Here is a 25,728-nt window from a genome sequence, read left to right as displayed (position 1 = left end):
ATATGACAGGTGAGGACCAAAAGCTGGAGCAGAGTCCGACATCTCCAATTTCTCAAAGTCGGAATCATCTTTCGCTCAGGTGGCTGTGCGTATGTTTCCACGAGAAAAGAGAGCTTCGAACTGTGGATGTATTTTCCACACTTGGTCAAGGCTCTACGATTATTATTTTCTCAGAACAGTTCCAGGACCATTGGCAGGTGGGCTAGTCTGGTTTTAGACGTGATTCCAATCCTGGCAAATTGGCGGGATTTAGCAGCCTGATCGAAGGCCCAAGAAACAACAGTAGCGTTGATCCAAAGATTCTAGCGGCCAGTCGCCTGTAGAGCTAGTTTATCCAAGGCACATGTCAGCATTTTCTACAGGATTCAAGATTTTAACGTCCAGAAAACGTAGTTTCTTGCACAATTGGATTGCCCAGAGTTTGGTACGGAGATCTTTCGATCTTTGGTACTGTTCACCCGAGAATCGGCCGCATTCCTCACACCACATGGCGACGATCAATGGTTCCTTGCCCGTCCAGCTGGAATGTGATGCAGAGAGATTGAATTCACTTACTTTGTCAAATCGGTGGAGCTGAAGATGGCCGGCAGATACGGTAGTGCTTTGCTTTCACTCAAGTCGGACTACTTGGTCAAGAATAACTCCGTTCGAAGACGTTCTAGTGCAGCCACCACACATCCGCTCTGACGTCAGGTGTAGCCTTTCCTGCTTAGAAATGATTCCAGTTGGGGAAGTGGGCACCATGTGAATTAGATCTCACTTGATTACTTTATTTTCCTTCTTGGTAAGTCCGTGATATTCGTATGCCCAGATATCTGATTTTTCAGAAGTGGCTTCATGCCTCTCAGTTACACCTTTCCATGGCCAAGTCTACCATGGGAATGATTGTCCATCATCAACAAACACCTCCCCCACCTTGATGAAGAAGCTCGGCCAAAATCTTATGCGGGGAGCCTTAGCAGACACTCCTGACTGTTGTGTACTGCGAGTTTTCTCTGCAGTGCAGAGGCACGCTGGAGGAGTTGGAGAGGACGAGAATACTTGCATCGAATCTTGCTCATGAAATGGCTGAAACTCAATCTAACTGACCGCTATGCAATGCCCGGGGCCGGGAGGGGTATCTTTGGGAAATATCTACAGTTACATCATGCTACAATTGGCGCCGTACATGGCTCGCTCTACATCTCCTTTGACCTGATACCAGTCCACTCGGCGCTCCGCAAATTCCAAGACTTCCTCCACCCGCCAGATGCCGTGAAACCGATCGGCGTCGGCAATGATGGTTGCCAGTTCTTTGGCGTCAGATGGATCAATCAAGTAGATCTGAGCCAGTTCACGGAAGGCCTTGAAATAAACCAAAAGCTCGTTGTTTCGAAGGCTTTGAACGAACTTGAAGTAATGATTCATGTCGCTAGTGATGGATTTAGTACCGTGGTCAGAGAGAGAGAGAGAGAGAGAGAGAGAGAGAGAGAGAGAGAGGGAGTGGAATAAAGCAGGGTTTTGGCGAGGATGCCAAATGTTACATACCTGATCAGCTTCAGAGAGCCTTCGACGCTGATTCGCTGTCGCTTCAGATGTTTACAGAGCGCAGTGAACAGGCGCAGACCGACTTCCTGGTTGAACACGTCCAGGGTGCTCTTGTCGGTACTACCGACCAACATCTGTGTATGGGACGAAACAACATCGACCACGGCCGCCGCTGCTTGACTGATGCCGACGTCCATTGTCTGTCGGTGAGGATCTGCGGAGACGCCGGGATTGAAATCAGTCGCAAGCTGTCGTGTCGCGAGCATGTAATCTACCTCCTCCATCAGGACATCGATGCCTTTGTTGAGGCCTGCAGCCACACGTTCATCCAGCATCTGCTCAAACTTTTTCTTCTCTTTAACGGCAGGGTCAAGAAAGTCTTGCCGATCCGTCAACCTCGTAGCGATCAGCTCTTGCTCATAGAAGACATCCACCATCTGCAAAATGAGGTCGCCCACATTGACCAGCTCCAAGAAGGTCACCAGGGGCTCCACCCCCGAAGAATCGCGCTCTTCCTGCTCTCGTGGCCGATAGTTGGAGAGATGATCAACAGCTTTGTCAAAGCCAACAATCACGTGGCGATGACCAAGCAGACGGAGGAGAGCGACAAAGATCGCCTCGCATTGACGCTTCGCCGCCCGTCCGTACTCTCCGCCCAAGCGTACAAATTGCGCCGCTCTTTCTAGACTGGACTTGGCTGAATGCACGAGATTCAGAGCGATTTCAATGCTGAACAGGGATTTGATACCCTCCATTTTTGTCTTCATGATCGCCGCCTTCGCAGCTAGCTCCGTAGTAGGGGCCTCCTCTAACGTCGGTGTTGCTGGAGACGCAATGGTAGAAAATCGATTCGGGTTTTTCGCTGCAGATGCAACGGCGCCGTTTACTTCGGGGCCAGTCGCGGGCCCACCATTCGTGGCTTTGTTTCCCGAAAATCCCGGCAAAATGTTCACGGGCATCATAATCACCTTTTTGAATGACGTGAGGAAATCTCGCTTGTCAGCCTGGCGGTTGATATTGGACATGAGGAATGACTCGGCAGAGGCAGCCTGCTCGGAGAGTTGACGGTCCCAATCATCAATGGCAGCCTCGCACCCCTTACGAAAGAAGTCGAGTTCTTCCGCGAGATACAGATCAATATGCGGCTCGAAAATCTTGATCACGACCGAGTCCAAGTACTGGTCGAACATTTCGCCAGAGTTTCTAACGGGCAGGAGAGATTCGGACAGATTGAGGCACTGTACGAAGGTCACCGAGACAGCGGTGAGATATGCTTCCATGTTGCTGCGATGCAGCTCGTCGAAGATGGCCGTGAGGAATGGATAGAGCAACTCTTTTCCCACTTTTTCCAAAAATGGTGATGCGACATCTAATTCAGGAGGAAAGGCTCGATTCATGACAGCAATCTCCTCGTTGAAGGCAACGCTTAATCGCGTAAAGTACGCTTGCGTATGCTGCAATTTGATCTTTCCAGACGCATCAATGCAGTCTGCCACGGTGCCCAGCTCAGTTCGACGAGTCATCAAATGGTTATGGTCAATGAATGCGTCGACAGCCCCTTGGCCACCATTCAGTGTCCAGAGCACATGGGCGTACTTTCGCATATTCTCATCGATGTCGTCAGCTTCGTATGCGTTCCGGAACTCATTCAAAGAGGCCGTTTCGAACAAGGCTACTGTTCTCTCAAGACGATCGGTCCGATCCTGCCAACCGTCTGTCATATCAGATCTTGAGAACGCTACCAGCTGCGACAGCATCTGTGCTCGTGATTGGGGATCTTTATATCGGGTGAAGACCAAATTGTCCATTGAGGGACCTTTTTGTGCGATGTCGCTGTAGAACGGCGCTAGAGCACCATGAATTCTTCCATACTGCTGCCGTGCCTCGCCCCGTATTGATTTTGCAGATTTCAATATCACGAGATCCGGGTCGTTTCCATCCTCCACCTCCGGTGTAGATATCAAGCTCGTATTGACCAAGTCAATTTTGTCGAATCCGTCAGACACCTCCTGCACCGTTGGGACCGGGGCTGGTTCGACCAGTATAGATGGTATTACACCGCCTTCTTGTGCAGGCATACCATCATGATCTCCAAGATGCGGATTGGCAATTTTTCCATAGGACGCCTCAACGTGTTTCCGCGCATCTGCCTCGTTCCAACATCCAATCCGCTTCAATAGTTGAACCCATCGCGTATCGTCATATGCCATTTCATGCAACAGTTTGCTCGATCGTGCAGCTCGAATGAGGTCAACGGGGTCTAAGTAATCCAAAATGGAAGTCATAATTTCTAAAGAATGCAATGTATGAGTATGCGGCGTTTCACATGGTGCAGGAGCCTCCCAACGTACCAGCGGGCAGCGAGGCCCGCGCAATCTCCTCCATTGAGGCCATGCGCAGCGACGCGAGCACATCCCTGCGCGCCTGCGCCGGTCGCATGCTTTTTTTCCCGCTCGACATTATAAATGTCCCTCGATCTTCATTGCCAGGTCAAATACGAAACATGTGCGGGGTGGGGCCGCAAAGGGTTCAGCTTTGGTGAAGTTCAATACGACCAGCAATAGCTCTGATAGATCACGATACACTCCAGAAACTATCCCAGCTTTGGCTCCTCACCCGATGCCTCGAGTTGTTGAAGGAGAGACTGAGACAGCCTGGACTCGCTAGGGTGCCGGAATGTCGAGACTACGGGTCGGGATTGTAGCTACCATCCGTAGTCCACCATTCTCTGGGGACACCGCCCAGCCAAAGGCTGGCAGTACTCACCGCAGACTGCGATTAGGGTAACCGAGGCTGCAAGTGGGGACGAGAGAATGGTCGAAAAAAAAATCACGACAGCTTCATTTTACCAGGAAGACCAAGTAATACTCATAAGGAGGGACAAAGGCCTCGTCATTTCTTGGAATTCATAAAAGCAACACCTTGATTAAATTCTGGATGGGACATCTCAGAAAGCTAAGTACACGATACAGATGGGGATATCTTGAAAAGCAAAAAGCAAAGGCATCAAAAAACACTGGGCAAGCATCGATCATGGGAACAGCTGTAGCAATCTGGACAAGCCAGCTTGTTCGAATTATCTTCAAAATTTTTGAAATCCTCTGTTAGATGTCTTGCGGCTTCAGATACGAGCGCGCCTGTGGGACATGAGAGGCCGACCCTGTGGCTTCATCGAAGATGTGATAACCGTAATCAGCAGCATTTGGAGGCGTGTAGACTATGAAAATAATGACATGGTTACTTTGATCTCTTTGAACAGGTGTCTTGGACGTGCACTCACGGTGTAGCGAGACAGCAATCTGATCGCTGCTAGGGTTGTGAACTCGGTGGAGACCAATGTCATCAGAAATGTAGGTCACCTCATTCATACTGAATGTGGTTGAAGACTTGATTTCCAATGGCTTGCATTCTCCAGGCTTGTGTTCAGGGGACTTGTAGACGGTCTCGTGAAGTTCTCCCGCAAGCACTTTCATGATACAATGGGCGTTTGCATGATCGTGAATTGGTGATCCTTTCCCGGGGTTCCACACCAGAAGAAGCTTCGTCTGTTAGTGAATGATTTCGTCACCTGGAGAGAAACAGAGGGACTCACGATATTCGCTTTGTGGTTGATATTTTCAATCGCATTTCTGGTGTAGTTCTTGCTACGGTCATTGTTGAAGTACTGAATCCAGTCACTAGGGTCCGAGATGTACTTTTCCAATAAGGATCTCAGGTAGTTCGAGTCGACGTCTTCGGAGGAGATGCCCCCTGAATGGCCCAAATGTTGTTTGATATCTTGAACAAGCTCATTCAGACGGTATCGTCGCTTGGTTCGCTGGTAAGATCTCGCAGATCCTTTGTCAAGCTTGCTGGTGGTTGGAGAAAACGAAACCATAAGGGGAAGCATTTTGTCGAAACTTTGAGTGATATTCCGTTTGAGAATTGATGGGAAGGATTGGATTTCCTTGTTCGATATGGTTTAACAGGATCGTTTGAGATTGAATGTCCTAGGGAACATTTGTTGGTGATATGAACGACGCGCGATGATAAGTATCGTGCAATCGCCGACCGAGCTCGGAGGGTGCATTCGGCGATTGAAACCTACACACATTGCCCCTAACCAGGCTCCGAGATTAGATCTTTATCTGGATATCACGTGCTCCTCGTGCCTTCCGGATTAGGATTTTGTAGAGTAATGGAAATCAGGATCCGCGTGTCCAGGCCAGTCAGGTGCAATTATCCGTCAAAGGTGACGAAATCATGTTTCCCGTGGTCATTTGCATCGTCATACGACTGACAAGAGCTGTCTCTCGCGCTCTACGAAAGCATATCGGTATTTATAATGTGATTGCCTCTCACCGGGGCAGGGCTCCTCAGGATACTTTGAATTATGTTCCACGCATGTTCAAGAGTTCATTCGATCACATCTTGACCCAAATTTCTCCTCATTGGTATAACAATATCTCATAGCTACATATTTCTTCTTCAGCAAATTTCAAAGTCCGGAATAGTCGTGAAGAACGAATCATTGTAGCACGTTGGATCAACGAATGGTGGCAAAATTGGCGGAAAGCTCAAATCATGACCTTCAGAGACAGCAGGTATGGGTCGCGGAGGCTGGGTAGCTGTACGATCCGCAGTCGTAGGCGTTGAGTCTGTAGGAAAGAATTTGCGGAGGGGCTCGGTGCACCATCGCTCCATTGAGTCCGACAGAGCATCTGCTGCAGATGTACGCAGGTGGTTATACGCGGCATCAGCAAGGCCCCATATCCGTTTTGTACTCTTGAGGCATCCAAGAATCAGGGTGACTCGGTTGTAGTGGTGGTCAAAGCACTCTTCGGTATGCTTAACGGATGTTGCTAATTGGATCATTCCGCAGAGTGCCAAGGCAGGAATCACAAAGGGCGAGTGTTTGAGAACATTAGGACAGAGGGAAATTGCATCTGATATTCGTCTCGAAGCCTCTGTGGCCTTGATACTGTGGACCGGGCGATTCAGTGTAGAAGCCAAATGCCGAGAGGCGACCGGCCAGAACTTTTCATCGGCCTGAGAAAGAACATGCTGGAGATCACTGCGCGGTAGGTGGAGAAGCATTGTCGCATAAGCGATTGTAATGTGCGCTTGAAACATCATCTCGTCGATGTTGCCGTAGGAGTCGACAATGTCAAGCTTTTTTGCTGGTAAATGGTTTATCCAGCTCACAAGAGCATTCTCGACCGCCTGCAGATGATCACGATGATAATCTTTCAGTTTACTCAGTACAAGGGCTCTGCAGAGAATGTCGGTGGCTTCGATGCGATAGCTGAAAGACGAGAAGACGGTCTCTTCGGGCGCAAAAATGCGGCGCTTGAAATCAAGGACTTTTTGGGGAGTCGGGATCTCACAGGTACCAGTACCGGTGTATATTGATTCTTCGCACGGTAAGCCTACCTCTGGGGTCATTGTGCTGCAATGGAATGTGTTGCTTTTGGACGGGGCTTCAATGAGAATGTCGGTCACATATAACTCCCACCAAGTTCTGCGAAGACTTTCTGCCTCAATGCTGCTTTCGGGCTGCACACTGGCCGCAAATTCACGTCGGTTCATGCCAATTTCCAAAGCGATCGCTATCCCTCGCGAGAGGGCGTCCTGCGCCTCCATCCACTCTCCACGGGCATATATCGCAATTGAGTAGATAAGCCAGGCTTGGACTGTACATGATGATTGGTCGGTGTTGCAAGTCAGTTCTGTGAAAATTCTGTCTTTTTCTTCTTGGCTAGGACTCGATGGCAAGTAGTGAGATCCCACAAAGTTGACCACCATCTGCAGGAAGCGCGGGTATTCTCGGTCATGATAGACCGCACTGGGCACCAAAATGGGGTGAGCGATATGGAAATTTTCATAGTAGAGTCGCAGTGACCGATCATCAGGGGTCCAGGGGTCTCTTATGGTTTGAAACTGCTCCTGATTCAATCGAACCCTCGGAGTGGTCATCGACCAAGAGATAGGCCTTGTCGCACGCTGTACAGGAGTGCCGTTTGGTGTATCAGGCTGTTGAGCACGCTGGACTGGCAAGGTCAGGGGGGAACGATAGTCAGGCTGCATGTCACCTGTCAACCCCGGAGTAAGATCATGCGACGGAGTGACATTGAGATCGCTTGTAGTGCTGGACAACGGGGCATGGCTATCGGTGCTCATTCGGGGCTTTCGGTGTCCCCCTCTCCGCGAAGGGAGGTATTGGCAGAAGCATCCTTGTTGAGCACATCGTGAGCACGTTGGCTTCTGTGCATCACACTTCAGATGCTGTTTTCGACACTCGGTGCATGCCAGTGATACTAGCCCACTTCTCTTGGTCCTCGCCATAAAGTTGGGCGGCGTGTACAGTGTGGTGCGAGAATTTACGTCAGAAGGTTCGGTGTGGTCTCGGGGTTTGGGTTCAAGCAATCTCCGGCGAGGCGGCGAGGCGACCGCCCCCGTATTCACTAAACTCTTGAGAGGGATTTCTATGTCTCATTGCGGTTGACGTGATGGGGACTAGTGGACAATTCTAACATGTTTATATTACATAGTATCGATATAGCATGCGTTTCAAACCCACGGTCCATAAAATATCTCATGTAGTCTCTTTTCTCCCGCTAAATTGACACTTCATCTGACGCGGGCCAAGTGATAGAGCAGTCGGCGATTGACCCATCCCTTGCGTGCACCGGCCGCTGTCCCTTGGCGAGGGTATAGCGCGTACCACTGAATGCTCCAACTGGACTGACTCGATGACCAAATCCCTGGACTCGCTCCTCTTGTCACTTTGGATTACATTCCACATGGCCAATTATCATAACTGTACCCGCACCCATATCGGGTAGTGGTAGAACGGATAACATCACGTTGAACTTGCCTGAGGTATGCGGCTTCCACCTTGAACCAAATCCATTCAATTGATGCGGGCGGTCCTGTGCGCGCGATCTCGCTATGTCTCGAGCACTCGATTAGGGTTCCAACTCTTCAATTCAAATGTTCTCCATGTCGCTAAGGTACGAAATCAGATTTTTCCTCTTTTTTTCTCTCTTCTATCTACCCTCGGGTGTATTCCTGCTTCATACTTTTTCGTTTGTGCGCGATTCAGCGATTCTGAGATCTTTCAAGCATGGGGCAACAAATATGTCACCGCGGGCAACACCCTTGATCGTGTGGAAGCTCACGACCAGCCACATCAACACGACAGCAACAGAGAAAATCTTGAACACTAAATGTCAGCCATAAAGCCACATATTGACATCAAAATTTTCACAGCAATATCTTTTACATACCGTGCCAAGGATGGAGAAGAAACGCGATGGGAGATCGCTCCCCAAAGTACAGGTACATGTGGTGAAGACTCCCAACGGGAAGGTCAGCGCCCACCAGCCCATATTGAACGGGAACTTTTTGGTTACGAGCAAGGTAGCAACTGCAAAGGAAAGCCACACCAGTCCGAAGGCCCACATGAAAATGCCGATCATTGATCCCACACTGTAGAATATGTCACCAGTATTGGAGCCGAAGGTGTGGGTTTGAGGGAATATCTTCTGAGAGACCTTGCCCAACCGTTGAATTCTGACAGACAAGACTGTTAGCAGAAAAGATCGTGCCCCAAAAATAAATCGATTTTAGGTCAATATACAGTGAGACTCACCCAAATCCACCCTGGCCTAGTGGACCAAGGGGAAGGAAGACGCTGACGAGCATCGCTTTTGGTGGTAGTTTGTGGAACATGAGGCGTTGCAAGTAAACACATATAACCATCAAGGCCAGAGGGACTCCGATGCCCCAGAGAATGTAACTGGCCAGGATGGTCGCCAGGGCGAGCGATGCGCTGGGCAGGACGTCTGCGACAATAGCCCCAGAGGCAGCCGCGACGACACAAGACACAATCGGAAGAAGCCATGCTGCGGTCATAGACGAGAGATCCGAGGCACCCTGGTTAGTTGTCCTGCGATTCGGGCGGATTGTGAGCCTTGGAAAATGAGCATACGTAGGTATCTGGAGAATGCCACCTACAATATGAAAGGAATTGCAATCGCAACAACAACAGAGACCACGGCATCGAAGATCCAAATGGCCCAGATGAAAAAGGCAGCCCCTGACCCCCATGCAGGCACGCAAACAAAGCAGAACATATTGATGAGCGTCGCCAGACCCATGGGGAATGTTCCCAGGAACAGGGACTGCACAGGGTGATTGATCATGACCCTGAAGATTTCCGGATAGAGTATGTACCGAAGTAATGTAGTCGCAAGTATGATCACAAACAGAACCACATTCAGGACAAAAATAACAATCGAAAGATAGTAGAGCCATTGAGCATTGTATGGCAAGGTATTGAGGAGGATCGAAACAATGCCCGTTCCCATGTTCACAGAGAACCAGCTTTTTCCAAGGAAGAAGAGTTAGAACATCTTATTTGATCGACGGAAAGCGAATGTATACACATCGAGCTGTATACTTACGCGGGGGTGAAATTGCGAACGGCTCGACGCCAACCTTGGTCGTGTCTTGGCAGATACACCTGTTCAGCATGTGCTGCAGGATCACCAGAAGCTGGGGTTTCTTGACTGCACTCCATCATACTCTTTTCTTGTGTTGTGCTCAGAAAAGGTAGGGATTGGGCAAAAGTGCTGTACCTGCAGTGCTTATGGATGTCAGGGAACGCTTGTCTTGTAGGCTCGTCGAGATGTTTAAGAATATGTCAGAGGGACTCATCACTTGAAATACGGGACACTGAGTCATTTCCATGTCTTTTACAAAGAGAATTTTCAAGATGTGGTCGGGGACCGAAGAAATCAATATCGGCCGAGAACGCCCGGGGAAAGCCAACGTTCGTGATTACGCTCGCCCATTTCTGGCATCTTCTGCCTGGAATTTGCCCTCTGGGTCGCCGTGGATCCCGTCCGATACGGCGATTCTCACAATTTCAGTCCCCGGAATTCTAACAGAAATCACCCTGGGGAGAGAAAAGACATTGCATGAGCTTTGAATAGCTGCCGGTCATCGATCGACAGAAACATACTAGTTGGCAAATCCCCCACCAAAATCATTACAGCTGTAGTCTATCGAGACTGAGTGGCAAAGCGCTGTAATACCTACTACCTACCTAGCAAGTCCAGATCCTTATGTCGAATTGTAGATCAGACAAACGACGGCCAATAGCCTTATTTCTCTCCAGGTATGGATTGGCATACGTTGATTTATATATAAGACATATTCTTGGTATCATGGATGCCCAAGACCACTGGCCAGCGGATATAGATACATGGATCGTTCTCATCCGGTACAGATAGCAGACACGAGCAATCAAATGAAGTTCTAGTAGAATGAATCGCCCGTAATTCGATGAGTCAAAAACAAGGGATTATGGCTTCTTCATCCTCCGGGTATTGATGAGAATCCCCGGGAAAACCACCGCGACAAGTTCAATGATGTCTCATTATTGCCTCAGGCTGAGGGGAAGATTGGATCAGGAGACCAAAAAGAATGAGCGACGCAGGGATCGAACCTGCAATCTCTTGAGCCGAAATCAAGCGCCTTACCATTAGGCCAGCCGCCCTCGATGGAATAACACTGCATTAGTTTGCTTTATGATTCTACTTAAATGCTTAATTTGTTAGTCGAACGTCGGCCACCACAGAAAAAGCTCTCATTCGAGTGTTTTGTGGGCTGATCAGATCGATCCATGAGACGGAATCTCAGGATGACGAGCTGCCTGAGGTTTTGGTCTGAACATAATGCAGAAATATATGTTTATTAGTCATCGAGGGCGGCTGGCCTAATGGTAAGGCGCTTGATTTCGGCTCAAGAGATTGCAGGTTCGATCCCTGCGTCGCTCATTCTTTTTGGTTTCCTGATTGAATCATGGTGTTCATTTCTGATGGTGTCCTACTGCTTTGGAATGGCGACTATCAGTCTTTTTTATCGCAATTTCATGCAATCATCTGGAAATAGTCTGCTGCACTGAGAAGCCTGCGGCCAGGGACCGCAACTTCATTGATCAATAAACAGCGTGCAGGTGACTCTACGCAGAATTGCTCGAAAGCGGGAATTTCAACCTAACAATAGACAGACCAGACTGATCATCGGGACATATCTCTCCGCTGAGATCAAAGGTAGGTAGGCGCTGGATAACTCCTTGTAGTTGACAGCCACCCGCTGTCTGGGAACCCACGAATCCCTTCCTGCAGTGGGTCACTATAGACTAATACCTTTGTTTCGAGCAGATCTATTTGGGTTGATAGCCCTGCTGGGGTCTAACCTATGCTAAGGTTCAGTGGGTCACCGACCTCGGACTCGGTGCCCAGCAGAATAATATAGATACCAAACACCACCTAGTTGCCTCACGTTATTGTTTCCGCTGGCCGCAAAACCCGACCAAATCTGTCTGTGCTGATGTGACCCCAGCTAGGAAAACTGGAACAAATACGTAGGTTAGATTCCTGCTGCGACTGTCTCGACTTTGAAAAACTGGACGTAAACGTGATTTCCCGGAAATCCGATTTTGCCTCTAACACTGACCGGAAGAAAATGAGTAGGTTTCTCGATCTCGTCCAGTGGCAAAATGCATCAATTACTACGGTACTATCAACGATGGCAGGTACAATACAAGCGCACCTGACTGATAATAACCAGATGTATAGAACAATGCTCTGGCTAGGATCAATGGACTGATAGCATTGATGCAAGAGATGAAAGAATACCCCTTATTTGGCTTCTGAACCGCCCAAGCAGGCAGATCAAGGCGCAGTTGAGTATCACAAAAAACCACAGTGCTACTGCGATGAACTTGGAGAGATCGCCCAATGAGAGATCCCCCTGCTCGACAGAATGAAGGCGAGATTGCGGTCCGATAGACACGTGATTAAATAGTGGCCTAGTTCTGAAGGCCATCACGGAGCCGGTTTTCACCGAAGTCAGCTCGGCCGCCCAAGCGTGACCAATCAGAGGGAGGGTTTTACCCAATCCTGCCCCCAGCGAGAAACTTGACCGTCGACCTCAACTCACAACTCTTGACAGCACCTCTTCTGTGCACCCACTCCGTCCCACGCCCCTCCCTCCTCGTCTCGCTCGAAGCGAATCTCACCCTTTCCTATCCATCGTCAATTGATCGGAGGGACCGAATTCGTCATGCTGGGCCGTTCCCTTCCACGCGTGGCCGCCCGGGCCTTTGCTCGCCAGCCTGTCGGCAAGTCCACGGTACGCTCTCATCCATCCTATCCAAACCATGGGGATTGCGCCAACATGGGCAATCGCCTTGATGCATGAGTAATCAACGACAGTACTGATTCGAATGACTCCCTGATACAGCGTGCTTCATCCACCGCTGCCGGTGCCGATGCCGCAAGCTCCCCCTTCTACCTTACCCTCACTGCCTCGCTTGCTACCGCCGCGGCTGCCGGTTCCGCCGCCTGGTACTACCACCTCTATGGTCAAGAGGCCTTCGCCATGACCCCTGCCGAGGAGGGGTGAGTGTCACATTCCCATCAATTGATGAAATCAAGGCCGCACTGGTTCTTCGCCATAGAGAGTTGGGAGGCATGCGGTCCTTTTTCTGCGCCCGGATCGACGACTGACTATCCGTTCTTCCTTACAGTCTGCACGCCACTCACTATCCCTGGGTTCACCAGCGCTTCAACAAGACCTTTGATCACGCCGCGTGAGTGCTTCCCGATTCAGGACAGTCCAAAGAGACTTGCGCAACAAGCTAATCGGAGGCTACTTATTTTACAGCCTTCGTCGTGGTTTCCAGGTTTACCGTGAAGTTTGCGCCAGCTGCCACTCCCTCACTCGTGTTCCCTGGCGCTCGTTCGTCGGTGTCATGCACACCGTCGATGAGATGAAGGCGATGGCCGAGGAGAACGAGTACGACACCGAGCCTAACGACCAGGGCGACATCGAGAAGCGTCCCGGCAAGCTGTCCGACTACATCCCCGCTCCCTACAAGAACGATGAAGCCGCTCGTGCCGCCAACGGTGGTGCCCTTCCCCCAGATCTCAGCCTGATCATCAAGGGTCGTCACGGTGGCTGTGACTACGTTTTCAACCTTCTGACTGGTTACCCTGATGAGGCCCCCGCTGGTGCTACCGTCGCCGAGGGCATGAACTTCAACCCCTACTTCCCTGGCACCGGTAAGTTGACCTTTATTCTTGTTTCACGGTCTCACTCCCTAACCGTTGTGTAGGTATCGCCATGGGCCGTGTCCTTTACGACGGTGTCGTCGAGTACGAGGACGGCACTCCCGCCACCACCTCCCAGATGGCCAAGGACGTGGTTGAGTTCCTGAACTGGGCTGCTGAGCCCGAGATGGATGACCGCAAGAAGATGGGTGTCAAGGCTATTACCCTCCTGACCGGTCTCTTCGCGATCAGTATCTGGGTCAAGCGCTACAAGTGGGCCCCTATCAAGTCGCGAAAGATTGTGTACAGCCCTCCCATCGCCCCTCGCCGCTAAACGGGATGGTTACGAAGCCTGTATGAGTTGGAAAATGGGAAAGACTGGCGATGTTGTATGACTGTTTGGCCATACTGTGTATTCTTGCCCGTCCGGTCTTTGCCACAGAAAGATCTCTTTCACTTTGTTTTTGTGTCTAGGGGCGCGGTCTCCCTTTGTTTTGTTAGAACGCTCTCAGCACACCTGTATCTGTACCCTAGATATAACTCCTTTTTTTGCCCCCGTCCGAAAACTGTGTGCTCAGGGAGTCAACTGAATTTAATTTCCTTTGTCGATTTTCTTTTTGGAGCGACTCTTCCCCACTCACTTGCTATTCTGGATGTCGATAGTAGGATTCCCGACGCACTGAAAAAAAACAAATATTACATACCCCAAATTGACCCCAAATTGACCGAGGCTCTGGCTAGACATCCTTATATACACGGCATTCCGTCTGAGCTTCCTTGTCCCAGTAAGCACCAAAAACGCAAAGAGCAGTAAGTACATCAAATATGTGTATGTAGAATTTAGGACGCTCTCAGACATTAAATCGATGGCACATCACCCAACGTCCGCTCCCCGTCGCCATACACTGGTTTAAAGAACATGTCATACGTGTACCACATAGCGGAGATCAGAATATTCGACAAATTGACTAGCCATGGTGGGCTTCGTCCGTCAGGGCCGGCGAACCGTTTCGAGAAAGTTAGAAGGGAGAGAATCGCAGGTGCCCACAGACCAACGAACACGAATTTGCCAATTTTCTGGCGGACTGTAGTGATTCTGTAGGTATGAATTTGAGATAGGTACTCTCGGTAGCTCACGGGGAGATCGTGCTCGGCGGCGCCAGTCACCAGAAGGTTGAGATAGCGAGCAGAAGGCTGCGCATATTCAGGGTCCGGACGCATTTGTGGCGCAAAATCACTGAAAAAGGAGGATTTTGAAGAAGACGTGCATGTAACTGAAGCATCAACAGCAGAATGACCACGTTTGGCCGCTTCTATTCTCTTCCGGGCATCATCGGCACCGGGTGACAGAAGCGTGTGGGCCTTGAAGGGCGTGGTATCAGGATGATCCGGGACGGGATCTGTGGACTTGAATCCTTCGGCAAAGGGGTAACAATTGATCACCACATCTCGATAGCCGCGTCCACCACCCTCCGTCGCAATGATTTTTGCATAGTCAGCCAGGGTGACCTCGTACACAACCCCAATCAGAGGCTTGTGCCATCGTTTCCGGCTCGCCTCCGTCCTCCGCACTTCTTGTGTACCTGACAGAAGCGGTGCCTTTTCAGAGACCATGTCGTCCTCAGTTTCAGACACATTGCCGTGTTGATGTGGCTCTGCATCAGTGGGCAAGTCAGGATCCCGATACTGCGTGCCCGCAAAGCACGGCTCAGCGTAGGGAATGCCTGGAAGATCAAAGGTCAGACGAAGCTCTGGTATGAGCACTGGAATCTCCGACAGCGGCTTGATTCCTCTCATTCCACGGAAAGTCTGAGAGGCGAGATTTGAGCCGTATGCTAGGTACAGCACCGTCTCTTGCTCTGCAGACGTGCCGGTCAAAGCATGTCCGCTCTCTTGTTGCTCGGCGACCTTTTCTGACAGGTGAATGTCTCCGTCGAGAGCGGACGAGACGACGGAGGCCCGTCGCCGTGCCGAAGTTGTGGTGGGAAGAATAGTCGCATCGATGGGAGCAGACTGAGCACTTCCAAGTGGAAGAGCAGCTTCTAGCCGTCTCAATGGCTCGATCGCATTGAAATGATGTGAAGAATCGGGTGGAGCCTCCTCCTCATCCGCCCGTCGACGGTCGTTTGAAGTCATATTCAAGAGAGAGAGAGAGATAGAGAGAGAGAGCCCTTCTCGATTCGAGAAGAATACGTACTGCCGGAAGCTGATAGAGATCACCGATAATCACGACGAATTGTATTTGTCGCCCACCTGTTCGTCAAATGGGTGTCTTCTCAATGATTTGGAAAAAGGACAACAACCGCAATAATCTCAGCCTCAAAACCAGGCACCGACTAGCGTCAACAGCGTGCCTGCCAGGCATCAAAGCGCCTCAACCTCTCCGTAAGCAGCTCGCGTCGCGGCAGCCCCGGATTCCGCGATTAATAATCGCCACCCTCGGCGGCAGGTCCGAGCCCGGATGGACTACCTGCCCGATCCCGAGGGCGGCGAGTCGGCGACTGGCGGCAGAGCACCCAACTTGTCTATCCCGGAGACGACCAGTACTAGTCCACATGACTACAGACTGTGGAGGAGCACATACCAATTTACGAATTGCATGACTCTCGGCCTGCCACATATACTCTATAGTGTACAGTATGTCTATGGAGTACGCATCGTCGTAGTCAAGGAAGCGAAGGATATTCATTCCTGGCTGCCATAGCGCTCTTTATACCCATGAGCGTGGACTATTTCATCCGATTTCCTGCTATGGTTACCATAGATCATGGCCGTAAGTACATACATGACACACCTAAGGTACTAAGATTGAGGGCTACTATGACGAAAGGACAAGTACCCGTGAGAGATACTTGTAGTGACCTGCAGACTCAACGTACTTTATGATCCGCTTCTGATCCTGCCTATCTACCCCTACAAATTGCTGTTACTACAATCGACCACCGTGTTATTCTCCTATGTAACTTTTCTCTGATCTCCTTCAAGCCCTTCATACTTGATAAAATCTCTTACGATTCTCAGCTCCCCGAGTAATAGGTTGAGGGGAGTCCAAAGGGCGCGGCCGGGATCTTGGGTTGATATTAAAGAATGCTGCTCGGTGACTAAAACACTCCACTTCTCACGCAGCCAGAATTTTCTTTGAAGAATGGATCTCTGTGACACCTCTAATCACTGAAAAGGCATGTATCGACGCTTGGAGATTTGCTAAATGAGTCGAGGAGAACAAATATGGAGAGTACAAATGCAAAAAATTTCTTTTCTCCTTGGAGAAACGGGCCTTGTTGCTGGACCCGGCGAAGATGAGAAATCAGTGGTACTTTGAGCATCGCAGGACAAACTTAAAAGGAACATTACGACGAGAAGAAGGGGCGGAAAGAAAGGGCGAGGAAAGCCGAGGGCACGTGGCCGCATCAAGAGGAAGGAGCTGCTCCGAGGGCCACGGCCTTTGGTATAACGTGACTGCTTGACCACTTGCCCACCTCACTCTGACACTTGCACTCGAGAACGCGGACCGGTTGTGAAACAATCCGCTTGTCATTTGAGAGGTCCAAGCTCTTGCTCTTCAGCTCCCGATGAACTGAAACAATGTCTATGGCAATTTCCACCGTCATCTTTCATCTCGATCCCCTCAATGAGATACGCGCCAAGGACCGAGAAACCGTTTTGAAAGACATGTCAATCGTGAAGTCGAGTGACACGAGGGTGGGCCACCAAGAGCATTCAGATAAGCGGGACTTCACCAAGCAGTCAGAGAAGCTACCCGCGAGCCATCAGGATAGTGTGGAGCAAACGAACAGGGATCATCATCTCAATGCGTCGTCAAGCAATCATGACACTTTCGATCCTGAGGATATCATGCACCACGGAAAATTAGAGAATGCTTTGGAACAGAAGGCGTCACCCGATCTGGAAGCGCAATCGCAAAGTTTGAAAGTTCCAATCCCATTCAAAGCAGAGAATGGGGAAAGAGATTTTATCTCAGACATTCGTGATCCTGTGACTGTGATCAGCCACAGCGGCTCTTGCGATGCCTTACAGGCCGAGTTAGACATCGAGGACACACAAGCCGTCAACCACAAGACCCGCCATGATACCCGACGATCGCCGGGGTCAGCCACGCAAAAGGCAGTAGACTTAACAAGATCAACATTTCCCTGCCACAGGGGTCCTCCTCACAGATCGAGAGAGGAAGTTGACTGGAGCGAAGACTTGCGTCCGACAGACGAGGATGAATCACCCACGGAAGAGAAAAACTTTGCCCAAGGGCAACATGCCACTGCGCTCAAGACAAATTTGAATGGAAACGAAACCAAAAAACGCCGTGCACCAAACGTCAAGCCGAGTAGGACAAAACGTAGAAAGGTGACGACCAAACAAAGGTCTTCCAAGGCCGCCTGTACCTCCAGCCTTGCCATGAGGACCGAGACTTCGTCTGGACTTTCCAAAGCCGGCCATCCGATATCACAGTTACAGGGGGAGCATTTGCACGGCGCGTTTACAAGTGACTCCATTCCAAGGCTTGTCGCTTCGTTCCCCATGCTTGATTCCAATGACAACAATCATCGAATCGTTGCAGAGGCGGCAGGTTATATTGAACTTTCGAGTAATTCCTCATTACCGCCAAAGTCAGCTAGTCCCAGAGGAGACGCCTGGCCTCCATCTGGTGAGCAGCGAAAATCAGAGATACCGTTGCATGGCCGAGGTGTTGCAGTCGGGCAGAAACTCAAAGATGCGATTTTCAAAGCCCATTCAACTCGACAGGTTTCTCCCCTCTACGTTTGCTCCGTGGAAGATCCCCAGTCGCCCATTATCATCAAAAGCTCATCCATCGGCCCTGCCCTACCCGATCGATGTTCTGCATCTCAAAAGGCTCCCTGCTCAGTTCCTGAACGGCAACGGGCCGGGCACCCTGGGCCTGACTTCAACCCCAAGCATAAGGACCACAGCAAAAAAGGTGGACTTTCAGACCTTCACAAGAGCTTGCAAAGGAATCCATCAAGCGAGGTCCTCATTCGAAAGCCTTCTGCCATGTCTCCAATGAGGCTGCCAGAAATCTTATCAGAGAAAGAAGGTTTGGATCACATCCACACATTGGACGACTGTAAAGAGTCGACATGGACATCAAATCGTAACTCAGATGCGGTTGCCACACCAAAGAGGTTCGAAGCCCATTCGGTTGAGCCCCTTCGGTCCACCCCAGACGACCAGCGCCCTGAGTACGCATCTGCGGTCAATCCTAATATCAGCCTACAGGAGGAGAGCCCATCGATACCCGGTAACAGGCCACCGCCGGTATGTCGAACAAGTGAGAGCAAAGGTTCTTCAACAGATCGGCAGGTACCCGCAGATCCTCGTTTAGAATGCTCAAAATCAATTGCACGGGGTAGCATCGTAGACCTCAATGGCAGCCCCCGATTCTGTCCTCAAAAAGGCGTACAAGGTGCAATCTGGGACCCACAAGAAACGGCGAATATTCGTTCTCGTGTGACCAACGACATTAATATCTTCAGCTCCAGCTCCAGCTCCAGCTCCAGTGACTGCGACGAAGATTCTGACTGCCACTGCGCCGGCAGCAAGTCTCAGGGCCGGAGGAGATACTCCAAGTTCCAGCGAGACATGTTCATGGAATACGGAATCGAACCGACGGAACTTACGCCAGGTCCCATGGTCAAGGCCAGATTGGTCCGACCAGATATCAACGCAGGCACCTTCAAAGTTCAATGCAGCGACCCAGAAATTAGCTCGGAAAAGAATGACCGCGTTGATAGTAAATGTGGTCGTAACGAGACATCTAGCGACTGTGCAGCTACGCTGATAAAAACTGACTTTGAGATGTGCTTCGGAACTGTTCAGGGAAGAAGCACCCCCTCTGAAGCCCGCGATAGCGCTATTCGTGAAAAGTCTTCAGCCACAGAGGACACAAATCTTGGGCCTGGTTCAATTGGCTGGAAGGGCATCTGCAGCGACATGAACTGGATCTCAAAACTACAGGCAGCCCAAGAGAATGCTCAGAGCTTATTGGTGAAAAATAATCAAGTGAGTCAAGAATAGCCATCCTTCCTTCTGACATCGTTCTGAAAGACCGTCATAGGATCTTTCAAAACAGCTTGCCGCGGAAAAGCAGACTCTGCAAAGCGTGTTGCAGATCTACCGGCAAGGATGCCAGCGCATTCTCAATGACGTAGCACGAGCGCAACAGACACGAATGCATCTACTGCAGCAGCAAGTCTGCCTTGTCAATGAACAGCACGCTGAAATTTGCCGAGAACTTAGACAAGATCTCGAGGGCACCGATGACAAGCTGTTCTAGAAAGCCTCTCAATATGGGGACGAGTTACAGTTCGAAGGCGGCAGTCGTACCATCTTCCAAGCAAGACTTTTTACAAAGCTATCATTCGGAAGGCATCGTTAACGGTATCCCAGGGCCTGTCAATGCGATCAGAATTTGACAGCTCACAAATCCAAATTGCGTCTGTTGTTGACGGCAGATGGGCGCAGCCCTCACCGAAAATCACGTGTCGGCCGCGTCCTCGAGATTGAGTCATATCTTGCTTCTCGACCACCGCATTCCTTCAAAATTTTATTTTGAAGTTTCCAAACTGTGTCTCTAAGGCTTTTTGATTGGATTTGCTCTCCTCTTTTAACCATACTTTTATTTTTTCATCGACTTCACCTCACTCAGAAGATATTGATCAACGGACCTTTGAAAAATACCCCCTCTTTTCTGTTAGCCTCCATCCAACTCACCCCACCCCACTATGTCGGTAAGATGACCCCTCACCTCGACTCACCATCGTCATCGTCGCAGCATTGACTCGAACCAAAATGGCAGTTCTTCATTGAAAATCCCCATGTCGGGGACCACAACAACCTGGAAGATTCACGAAGTATGATGCCTCAAAATTTTCTTAATCTGTGATTCCGCCGTGCTCACACACTATTGCAGTCCGCGGTTATAATCCCCTTACACCCCCCAACCTTCTTCAGCATGAAATCTCCTTGACGGAGAAGTCGCGGGAAAGCGTATTGAAGGGACGTCAGGAAGCGGTTGCGATCGTGCATGGTACTGATACCGAAAGGCAACGTCTGATGGTCGTGATCGGCCCTTGCTCGATTCACGACCCGGAGATGGCTTTGGAATACTGCGATCGATTGATGAAAATGAAGGAGAAGTACGCTGATGACCTTCTGATCGTCATGCGCTCGTATCTCGAGAAGCCCCGAACGACAGTTGGCTGGAAGGGCTTGATCAACGACCCGGATATCGACAACAGCTTCCAAATCAACAAGGGTCTGCGCGTGTCTCGACAGCTCTTCGTCGATTTGACGAACAAGGGTATGCCCATTGCCAGCGAGATGCTTGACACCATCTCCCCTCAGTTCTTCTCCGACTGTCTTTCGGTCGGTGCGGTCGGTGCCCGGACCACCGAGTCTCAGGTTCACCGTGAGCTGGCCTCCGGTCTGTCCTTCCCCGTCGGTTTCAAGAACGGCACGGACGGCTCGCTCGATGTCGCAATCGATGCTATTGGCGCCGTTCAACACCCTCACCACTTCCTTTCAGTCACCAAGCCTGGTGTTGCCTCCATCGTCGGAACCGTTGGCAATCCGGATTGCTTCGTCATTCTCCGTGGCGGCAAGAAGGGCCCCAACTATGATGCCGCTAGCATCAAGGAAGCTAAGGCCAAGCTGGAGGCCAAGGGTGTCGCTCCTCGTCTGATGGTTGACTGCAGCCATGGTAACTCCGAGAAGAACCACAAGAACCAGCCCAAGGTCGCCAAAGTGCTCAGTGAGCAGATCGCCGCGGGCGAAACTGCAATCATGGGTGTCATGATTGAGAGCAATATCAACGAGGGTAAGCTTTCTCTTGCGATGTTCACAAAAAACAGACCATTAGAACCCGAGGGATGGCTAACCTGATCAACTTCTTAGGCAACCAAAAAGTCCCGCCCGAGGGCAAGGCTGGTCTCAAATACGGAGTGAGCATTACTGACGCCTGCATCAACTGGGAGGACACCGAGACAACACTAGAGACGTTGGCTCAGGCCGTACGTGCTCGGAGGGAGAAACTCAACGGTAGCGCTTAAAGTGCTTTGGTTGCTTTCTCTTATTGTCTTTGCCATTCACGTCGACGCCCCATGGGGTAGAAAGACATTCATGAGCGGACCGCGGTTGATGCCTACGGGTTATAATATGTGCATTTGATTACCCCCATAAAAAATTTAACACGGTGCGGAACTAGCTTCACAAACAGAAAGATACTGGAAAGGATAGGAATGGTGGTGACCAACATTGTCATTTGACTGGATCGAGTAATCAAACTTTCATTAATATATGTGCGGGTTCATCATAGTTGCAGAAATGGAAGTGTATACATGGCAGATTGCGTGACATCAGTCGAGGGCTCATCTCCCAACGACACGGTCAAAACAAAAGGAGAGGAGGATGAAAGGGCTCCCGTCGGCTTTCCACTTCAAAGGTGGCAGCAATACGTGTGCTTCGTGGTCTTATACACCCCACGGGCCATCCCGAAGACTCAGACCAGGGATCTTAAAGTCAACGATGCATGCGGCGAATGACGAACGCTTCAGAGACATATCTTCGTCCTGCGTCGGCCCTGCGGCCATTTGACTCGCAAGCCCCGCGGCACCTGTATTGATGCTGGAGGCAAACCGAGTCTTGCCATATTGACCGATGAACCGGTCCCGCGATTCAGCTAACTTCCGCTTGCGAGATCCACGAAGCTGCTTTGAGGCTTCGAGATGGGTATTGTCTAACACCGGGGGTGATATGAATTGGCCATCGGAGCCGACCATGACCGCTCTCAACGGTTGTTTGGTCTTCGTCCGTGCCATGGGAGAAATGGTGTCGATATCAAACACGTGCGCTTGACCGGATGCAGCAAACGCCCAGATACGAGCTCCTCCATCCGAGGTTTGTAGAGCCAGCTCTACCACGTCGTCCACACGGCCAATTTCCTTGCCATGCACCTTGAAAGGCCACGTCATCGATGTCGATCGATAACTGACGCTCAATGCACACTCCCAGCCTCCCCGTTGATCCTGCGCGAGGCTGTCGCAACGCTTGCGCATTCTCCCGGAATCTAGCAGCCAATCACGCGCAATCTCGCCATCACCCATGAAATCGCCGCTTTGGTGCTCGCGCTCTCTGCGAATCACGTTGAAGATGTCCGACGGAATAGAATACAGGACGATTCGATCTTCATATGCGGCAACGATGCGAAGCCCCCAGCTTAAATCTGAGCCAACAGTAAAAGCGATGGGGGCATTAAACTCCTTAGCATTGCCTGTCGAATTTTTCCCACATGGAGGCACGCATACAAAAGCACGCGTTAGACTTGTCGGACCGCCAATGGGCGAGTTGGACCCAATGCAAAGATTCCCTGTACGTGGATCCACGAAGGCCATATGAAGTCCATCGTTTATGGGCACGGCGCGGTAATTGTGACAGTGAGTGGCGCGAACCAAATTGAGAGACGATGCGCCATATTGGTTAAGACCGCCGAGCGAGTGCTTTGCGGACAGTATATGGAACGGACATGCTTGCGAGTGACCGGACATTGGGAACTGTCGGCAGCTGCACTCATGAGGGCCTGGGCCCGCCAGAGATGAAATTAGTCGAAATTCTGCAGGATCTTCCTGAGAGCTTGGTAGAAAATGAAGTGTTTCAGAAGGTTGGGACATTGGCAGGCGTCTGTACCGATCCTGGCCGGTTTTCTCGTCAGACCAGTGAATCTCGACGCCTCCTGCACAGCCAAAGGCAACGCATCGGCGGCCCGGTAGAATTGCGATAGTGCGTGGGGGGTGATCTTCAGAACATATATCCTGATAAAAGTGAGGGCCTGTGTGGGTTCGCCATGCTTTAGGGGATTTCGATCGACTGTGACTTGTATCTGGCCTGGCAGAAGGGTCGACATCGTAGACCATTCCAACTCGATTCTCTAGCAACGCAGCTACAGCAACTCGAGGAGTGCTGGTATCCATGGTAGCCAAGAGAACATCGCTAGTACAATCGATCTGCGAGACCAGCTCAAGGTTCTGGGAACCCAGTTCGGATAGAACTGAAACGTCGTTTCCTTTGTTCAGTAACCGAAACAGATAGATTATGCAGCCACCTGTCACCAGAACATACTTGCCGCAACTGCTCACATTGAAGGTCGAAAACTTATTGCAACCGTCTCTTGTGGCTGGTTTTGCGACTGAAAGCGAAGTGCCTCTTCGAGTTTTGATAGAATCTCGAAAGAGACCCGAGAAATGGATAATCTCGGACTTGATAAAGCCTGACTTCTCTAGGGTCGTTCTGTGCCCTGATAGTAGACACTCAGTCGCAAGCCGTTTGCTCATCTTCCACACGTCACTCTCCTGGACTGATTCAAAGCGGTCATCCCGTTGTTTCTCCATGTCACGTTGAAATGCATCCCACCAGCCGGCACACTTGAGCGTGCCCTCCAATAGCCTGCGGTTCAGGCTAGCTTTCATCCATTGTGAACAGGTACGTCGAGCATTGTCAAAGTCGTGAGGCGAAAGCAGAGAGTAAACTTGATGGAGAATCTCTGTTGGCGCAGCATTCGCCGCAGAAGGTCTTGAGGTGTTGACAAGATTACGTCTCCCATTTTGAGTTGATCGAGCGAAGGTCTCGCCTGGACCGATGAGAGACTCACCAAGCTGTGCAGCGACAGTTGCAATGAATCCTTGCCCACCGAAATTTTTGGTCACCTGAGAATCAATCAATTGCCCAAATCCACTGTCGCTGCGAGACCTTAGAGATGGCATGTCGACAAAATGTCGAAGACTTCTCTCAGATGCTCAGCATGAATGAAAAGATTGGCAACTCCTTGTGTCGACGGGATTCATTCAGGCAGACCAGACGGCCCAAATGGCAATGGGGTTGACTTTTCTTAAAATCCTGTTGAAGTGCTGCCGCCAGGAATCAAAGAAAGATGGCCAGAATTAACCTCTTCCAAGCTCAATCCGTTAGTCTGGACAACTCAATCGCCCAAAGAATTAGACTCGCGAGGGAACAGTATGATTGGAACGCGGCCCCACTTGGCTGATGTAGATCGAGCAAGCCGCTATTGGGATAGCTTTACTGCCCCCACGGTCGGCCACTAGGTCTACCTTGGAATGAGCGAGGTACGGGTATCAGCCTGTAACCTTCGAGGACCGGAAAAAGCGAAAGTGCAATCGGTCGGAGCAGGTTAATGGTTCCTCAGGGATAGTGATTTGTTGGCAGCCTCAGCCCTCGGCAAGGAAAGTCTGAGCCAGTAGGTGGTCCAGTATGCCAACGCGAGGTAGTATTCTGGCACTTGGCAATGTGCAAAAAGAAGGACAGCCTCTGAACCAGCGCGGAAGCGGCTGCATTTACATTGAAATAAGATCTCAAACCCAAGAAGATGGAAATGTGATTGCTCGTAACCGAGGGCGAAGTGGGAAATGAGCAACGAGGCAAGGGTTCTGCCGCTGCATGAGGTCCGGGAATCGTATAGTTTGGAGACAACTTACATCCTGACCAGTAATCCACTATTGCGGCCTGACGTCGAAACAACGGCCGTCCGCCGAAACACTTTGCAAGACATGAGCCACGTTTGATGGGCAGGAATTTGACAAGCGTCGGTGATAGGGTTAAATCAGGGCTGCCAGCGACGTTCCAGCCAGGACTTGGGCCATGTAGACTACTCGTGGCGGCGATCATCTCACCCAAAACTGCAAACCTTCCCGTGGAGCGCTTAGCTTTGGCAAGGTTGCGGCGGTTGAGCGAGCCTGGGACCACTGTCTACGGTAAATGGTATGGTAGGATCATGACTTTGTCACGGAGCACTGTCTGAATTGAGCCATATCAGGCGGGTTGAAAACAAGGCAAATGCTAAACTTTGGGCACAGGTCCCGTCATCGGCAGACCGCGTCGAGAATTGGTGACCAGGACATTGCGACAATCGCTTTGAGAGTGGCTCGTTTCAATGTGATGATTCATGCGCATTCCGTAGCCAGACGTCCTGGTGAGACCGCCGCGCGAGGAATGTGGCCCCCCTTAGCCGAATGCAGTTCAATAGGAAGGCGGACTGTGGTGAGTGAGCGGGAAA

At 50.6% G+C, this 25,728-nt stretch overlaps 9 protein-coding genes and 2 non-coding genes across 11 annotated transcripts; 4 read left to right on the top strand and 7 right to left on the bottom strand.

Moving 5' to 3' along the window:
• Positions 1–1,140: 1,140 nt before the first annotated feature.
• Positions 1,141–3,966, bottom strand: POX_b03399 (uncharacterized protein; the record flags this gene model as incomplete). Its single annotated transcript, XM_050112296.1, has 3 exons — positions 1,141–1,411; positions 1,528–3,817; positions 3,879–3,966. The coding sequence occupies 3 exons, from the start codon at positions 3,964–3,966 to the stop codon at positions 1,141–1,143; spliced, it is 2,649 nt and encodes an 882-aa protein (XP_049972642.1).
• Positions 3,967–4,631: 665 nt separating this feature from the next.
• POX_b03398 (Cysteine dioxygenase) lies at positions 4,632–5,416 on the bottom strand (the record flags this gene model as incomplete). The annotated part of the gene is made up of 3 exons (XM_050112295.1): positions 4,632–4,744; positions 4,808–5,066; positions 5,120–5,416. The coding sequence occupies 3 exons, from the start codon at positions 5,414–5,416 to the stop codon at positions 4,632–4,634; spliced, it is 669 nt and encodes a 222-aa protein (XP_049972641.1).
• Positions 5,417–5,994: 578 nt separating this feature from the next.
• On the bottom strand, positions 5,995–7,686 carry POX_b03397 (uncharacterized protein; the record flags this gene model as incomplete). The annotated part of the gene is made up of 1 exon (XM_050112294.1): positions 5,995–7,686. One exon carries the CDS (start codon positions 7,684–7,686, stop codon positions 5,995–5,997), a length of 1,692 nt encoding a protein of 563 aa, XP_049972640.1.
• Positions 7,687–8,582: 896 nt separating this feature from the next.
• POX_b03396 (Sulfite efflux pump SSU1) lies at positions 8,583–10,090 on the bottom strand (the record flags this gene model as incomplete). Its single annotated transcript, XM_050112293.1, has 5 exons — positions 8,583–8,723; positions 8,796–9,081; positions 9,161–9,457; positions 9,526–9,894; positions 9,975–10,090. 5 exons carry the CDS (start codon positions 10,088–10,090, stop codon positions 8,583–8,585), a joined length of 1,209 nt encoding a protein of 402 aa, XP_049972639.1.
• Positions 10,091–10,999: 909 nt separating this feature from the next.
• POX_tR049 lies at positions 11,000–11,071 on the bottom strand. Its single transcript has one exon. It is a non-coding gene; the product is annotated as a tRNA-Arg (tRNA).
• A 208-nt stretch (positions 11,072–11,279) lies between these two features.
• POX_tR050 lies at positions 11,280–11,351 on the top strand. The gene has a single exon. It is a non-coding gene; the product is annotated as a tRNA-Arg (tRNA).
• Positions 11,352–12,642: 1,291 nt separating this feature from the next.
• Positions 12,643–13,965, top strand: POX_b03395 (Cytochrome c1; the record flags this gene model as incomplete). Its single annotated transcript, XM_050112292.1, has 5 exons — positions 12,643–12,711; positions 12,823–12,980; positions 13,109–13,171; positions 13,246–13,643; positions 13,697–13,965. The coding sequence occupies 5 exons, from the start codon at positions 12,643–12,645 to the stop codon at positions 13,963–13,965; spliced, it is 957 nt and encodes a 318-aa protein (XP_049972638.1).
• A 524-nt stretch (positions 13,966–14,489) lies between these two features.
• POX_b03394 (uncharacterized protein) lies at positions 14,490–15,767 on the bottom strand (the record flags this gene model as incomplete). Its single annotated transcript, XM_050112291.1, has 1 exon — positions 14,490–15,767. The coding sequence occupies one exon, from the start codon at positions 15,765–15,767 to the stop codon at positions 14,490–14,492; it is 1,278 nt and encodes a 425-aa protein (XP_049972637.1).
• A 1,449-nt stretch (positions 15,768–17,216) lies between these two features.
• Positions 17,217–19,941, top strand: POX_b03393 (uncharacterized protein; the record flags this gene model as incomplete). Its single annotated transcript, XM_050112290.1, has 2 exons — positions 17,217–19,667; positions 19,723–19,941. The coding sequence occupies 2 exons, from the start codon at positions 17,217–17,219 to the stop codon at positions 19,939–19,941; spliced, it is 2,670 nt and encodes an 889-aa protein (XP_049972636.1).
• Positions 19,942–20,389: 448 nt separating this feature from the next.
• POX_b03392 (Phospho-2-dehydro-3-deoxyheptonate aldolase AMT16) lies at positions 20,390–21,715 on the top strand (the record flags this gene model as incomplete). The annotated part of the gene is made up of 4 exons (XM_050112289.1): positions 20,390–20,395; positions 20,464–20,518; positions 20,578–21,483; positions 21,561–21,715. 4 exons carry the CDS (start codon positions 20,390–20,392, stop codon positions 21,713–21,715), a joined length of 1,122 nt encoding a protein of 373 aa, XP_049972635.1.
• A 420-nt stretch (positions 21,716–22,135) lies between these two features.
• Positions 22,136–24,421, bottom strand: POX_b03391 (uncharacterized protein; the record flags this gene model as incomplete). Its single annotated transcript, XM_050112288.1, has 1 exon — positions 22,136–24,421. The coding sequence occupies one exon, from the start codon at positions 24,419–24,421 to the stop codon at positions 22,136–22,138; it is 2,286 nt and encodes a 761-aa protein (XP_049972634.1).
• Positions 24,422–25,728: the final 1,307 nt, after the last annotated feature.

This window comes from Penicillium oxalicum, chromosome II (genome assembly GCF_001723175.1).
Source record: "Penicillium oxalicum strain HP7-1 chromosome II, whole genome shotgun sequence".
Taxonomy (NCBI): Eukaryota; Fungi; Ascomycota; class Eurotiomycetes; order Eurotiales; family Aspergillaceae; genus Penicillium; species Penicillium oxalicum.
The sequence above is the reverse complement of the archived record's forward strand: the minus strand, read 5'-3'. Positions and strand labels throughout refer to the sequence as shown.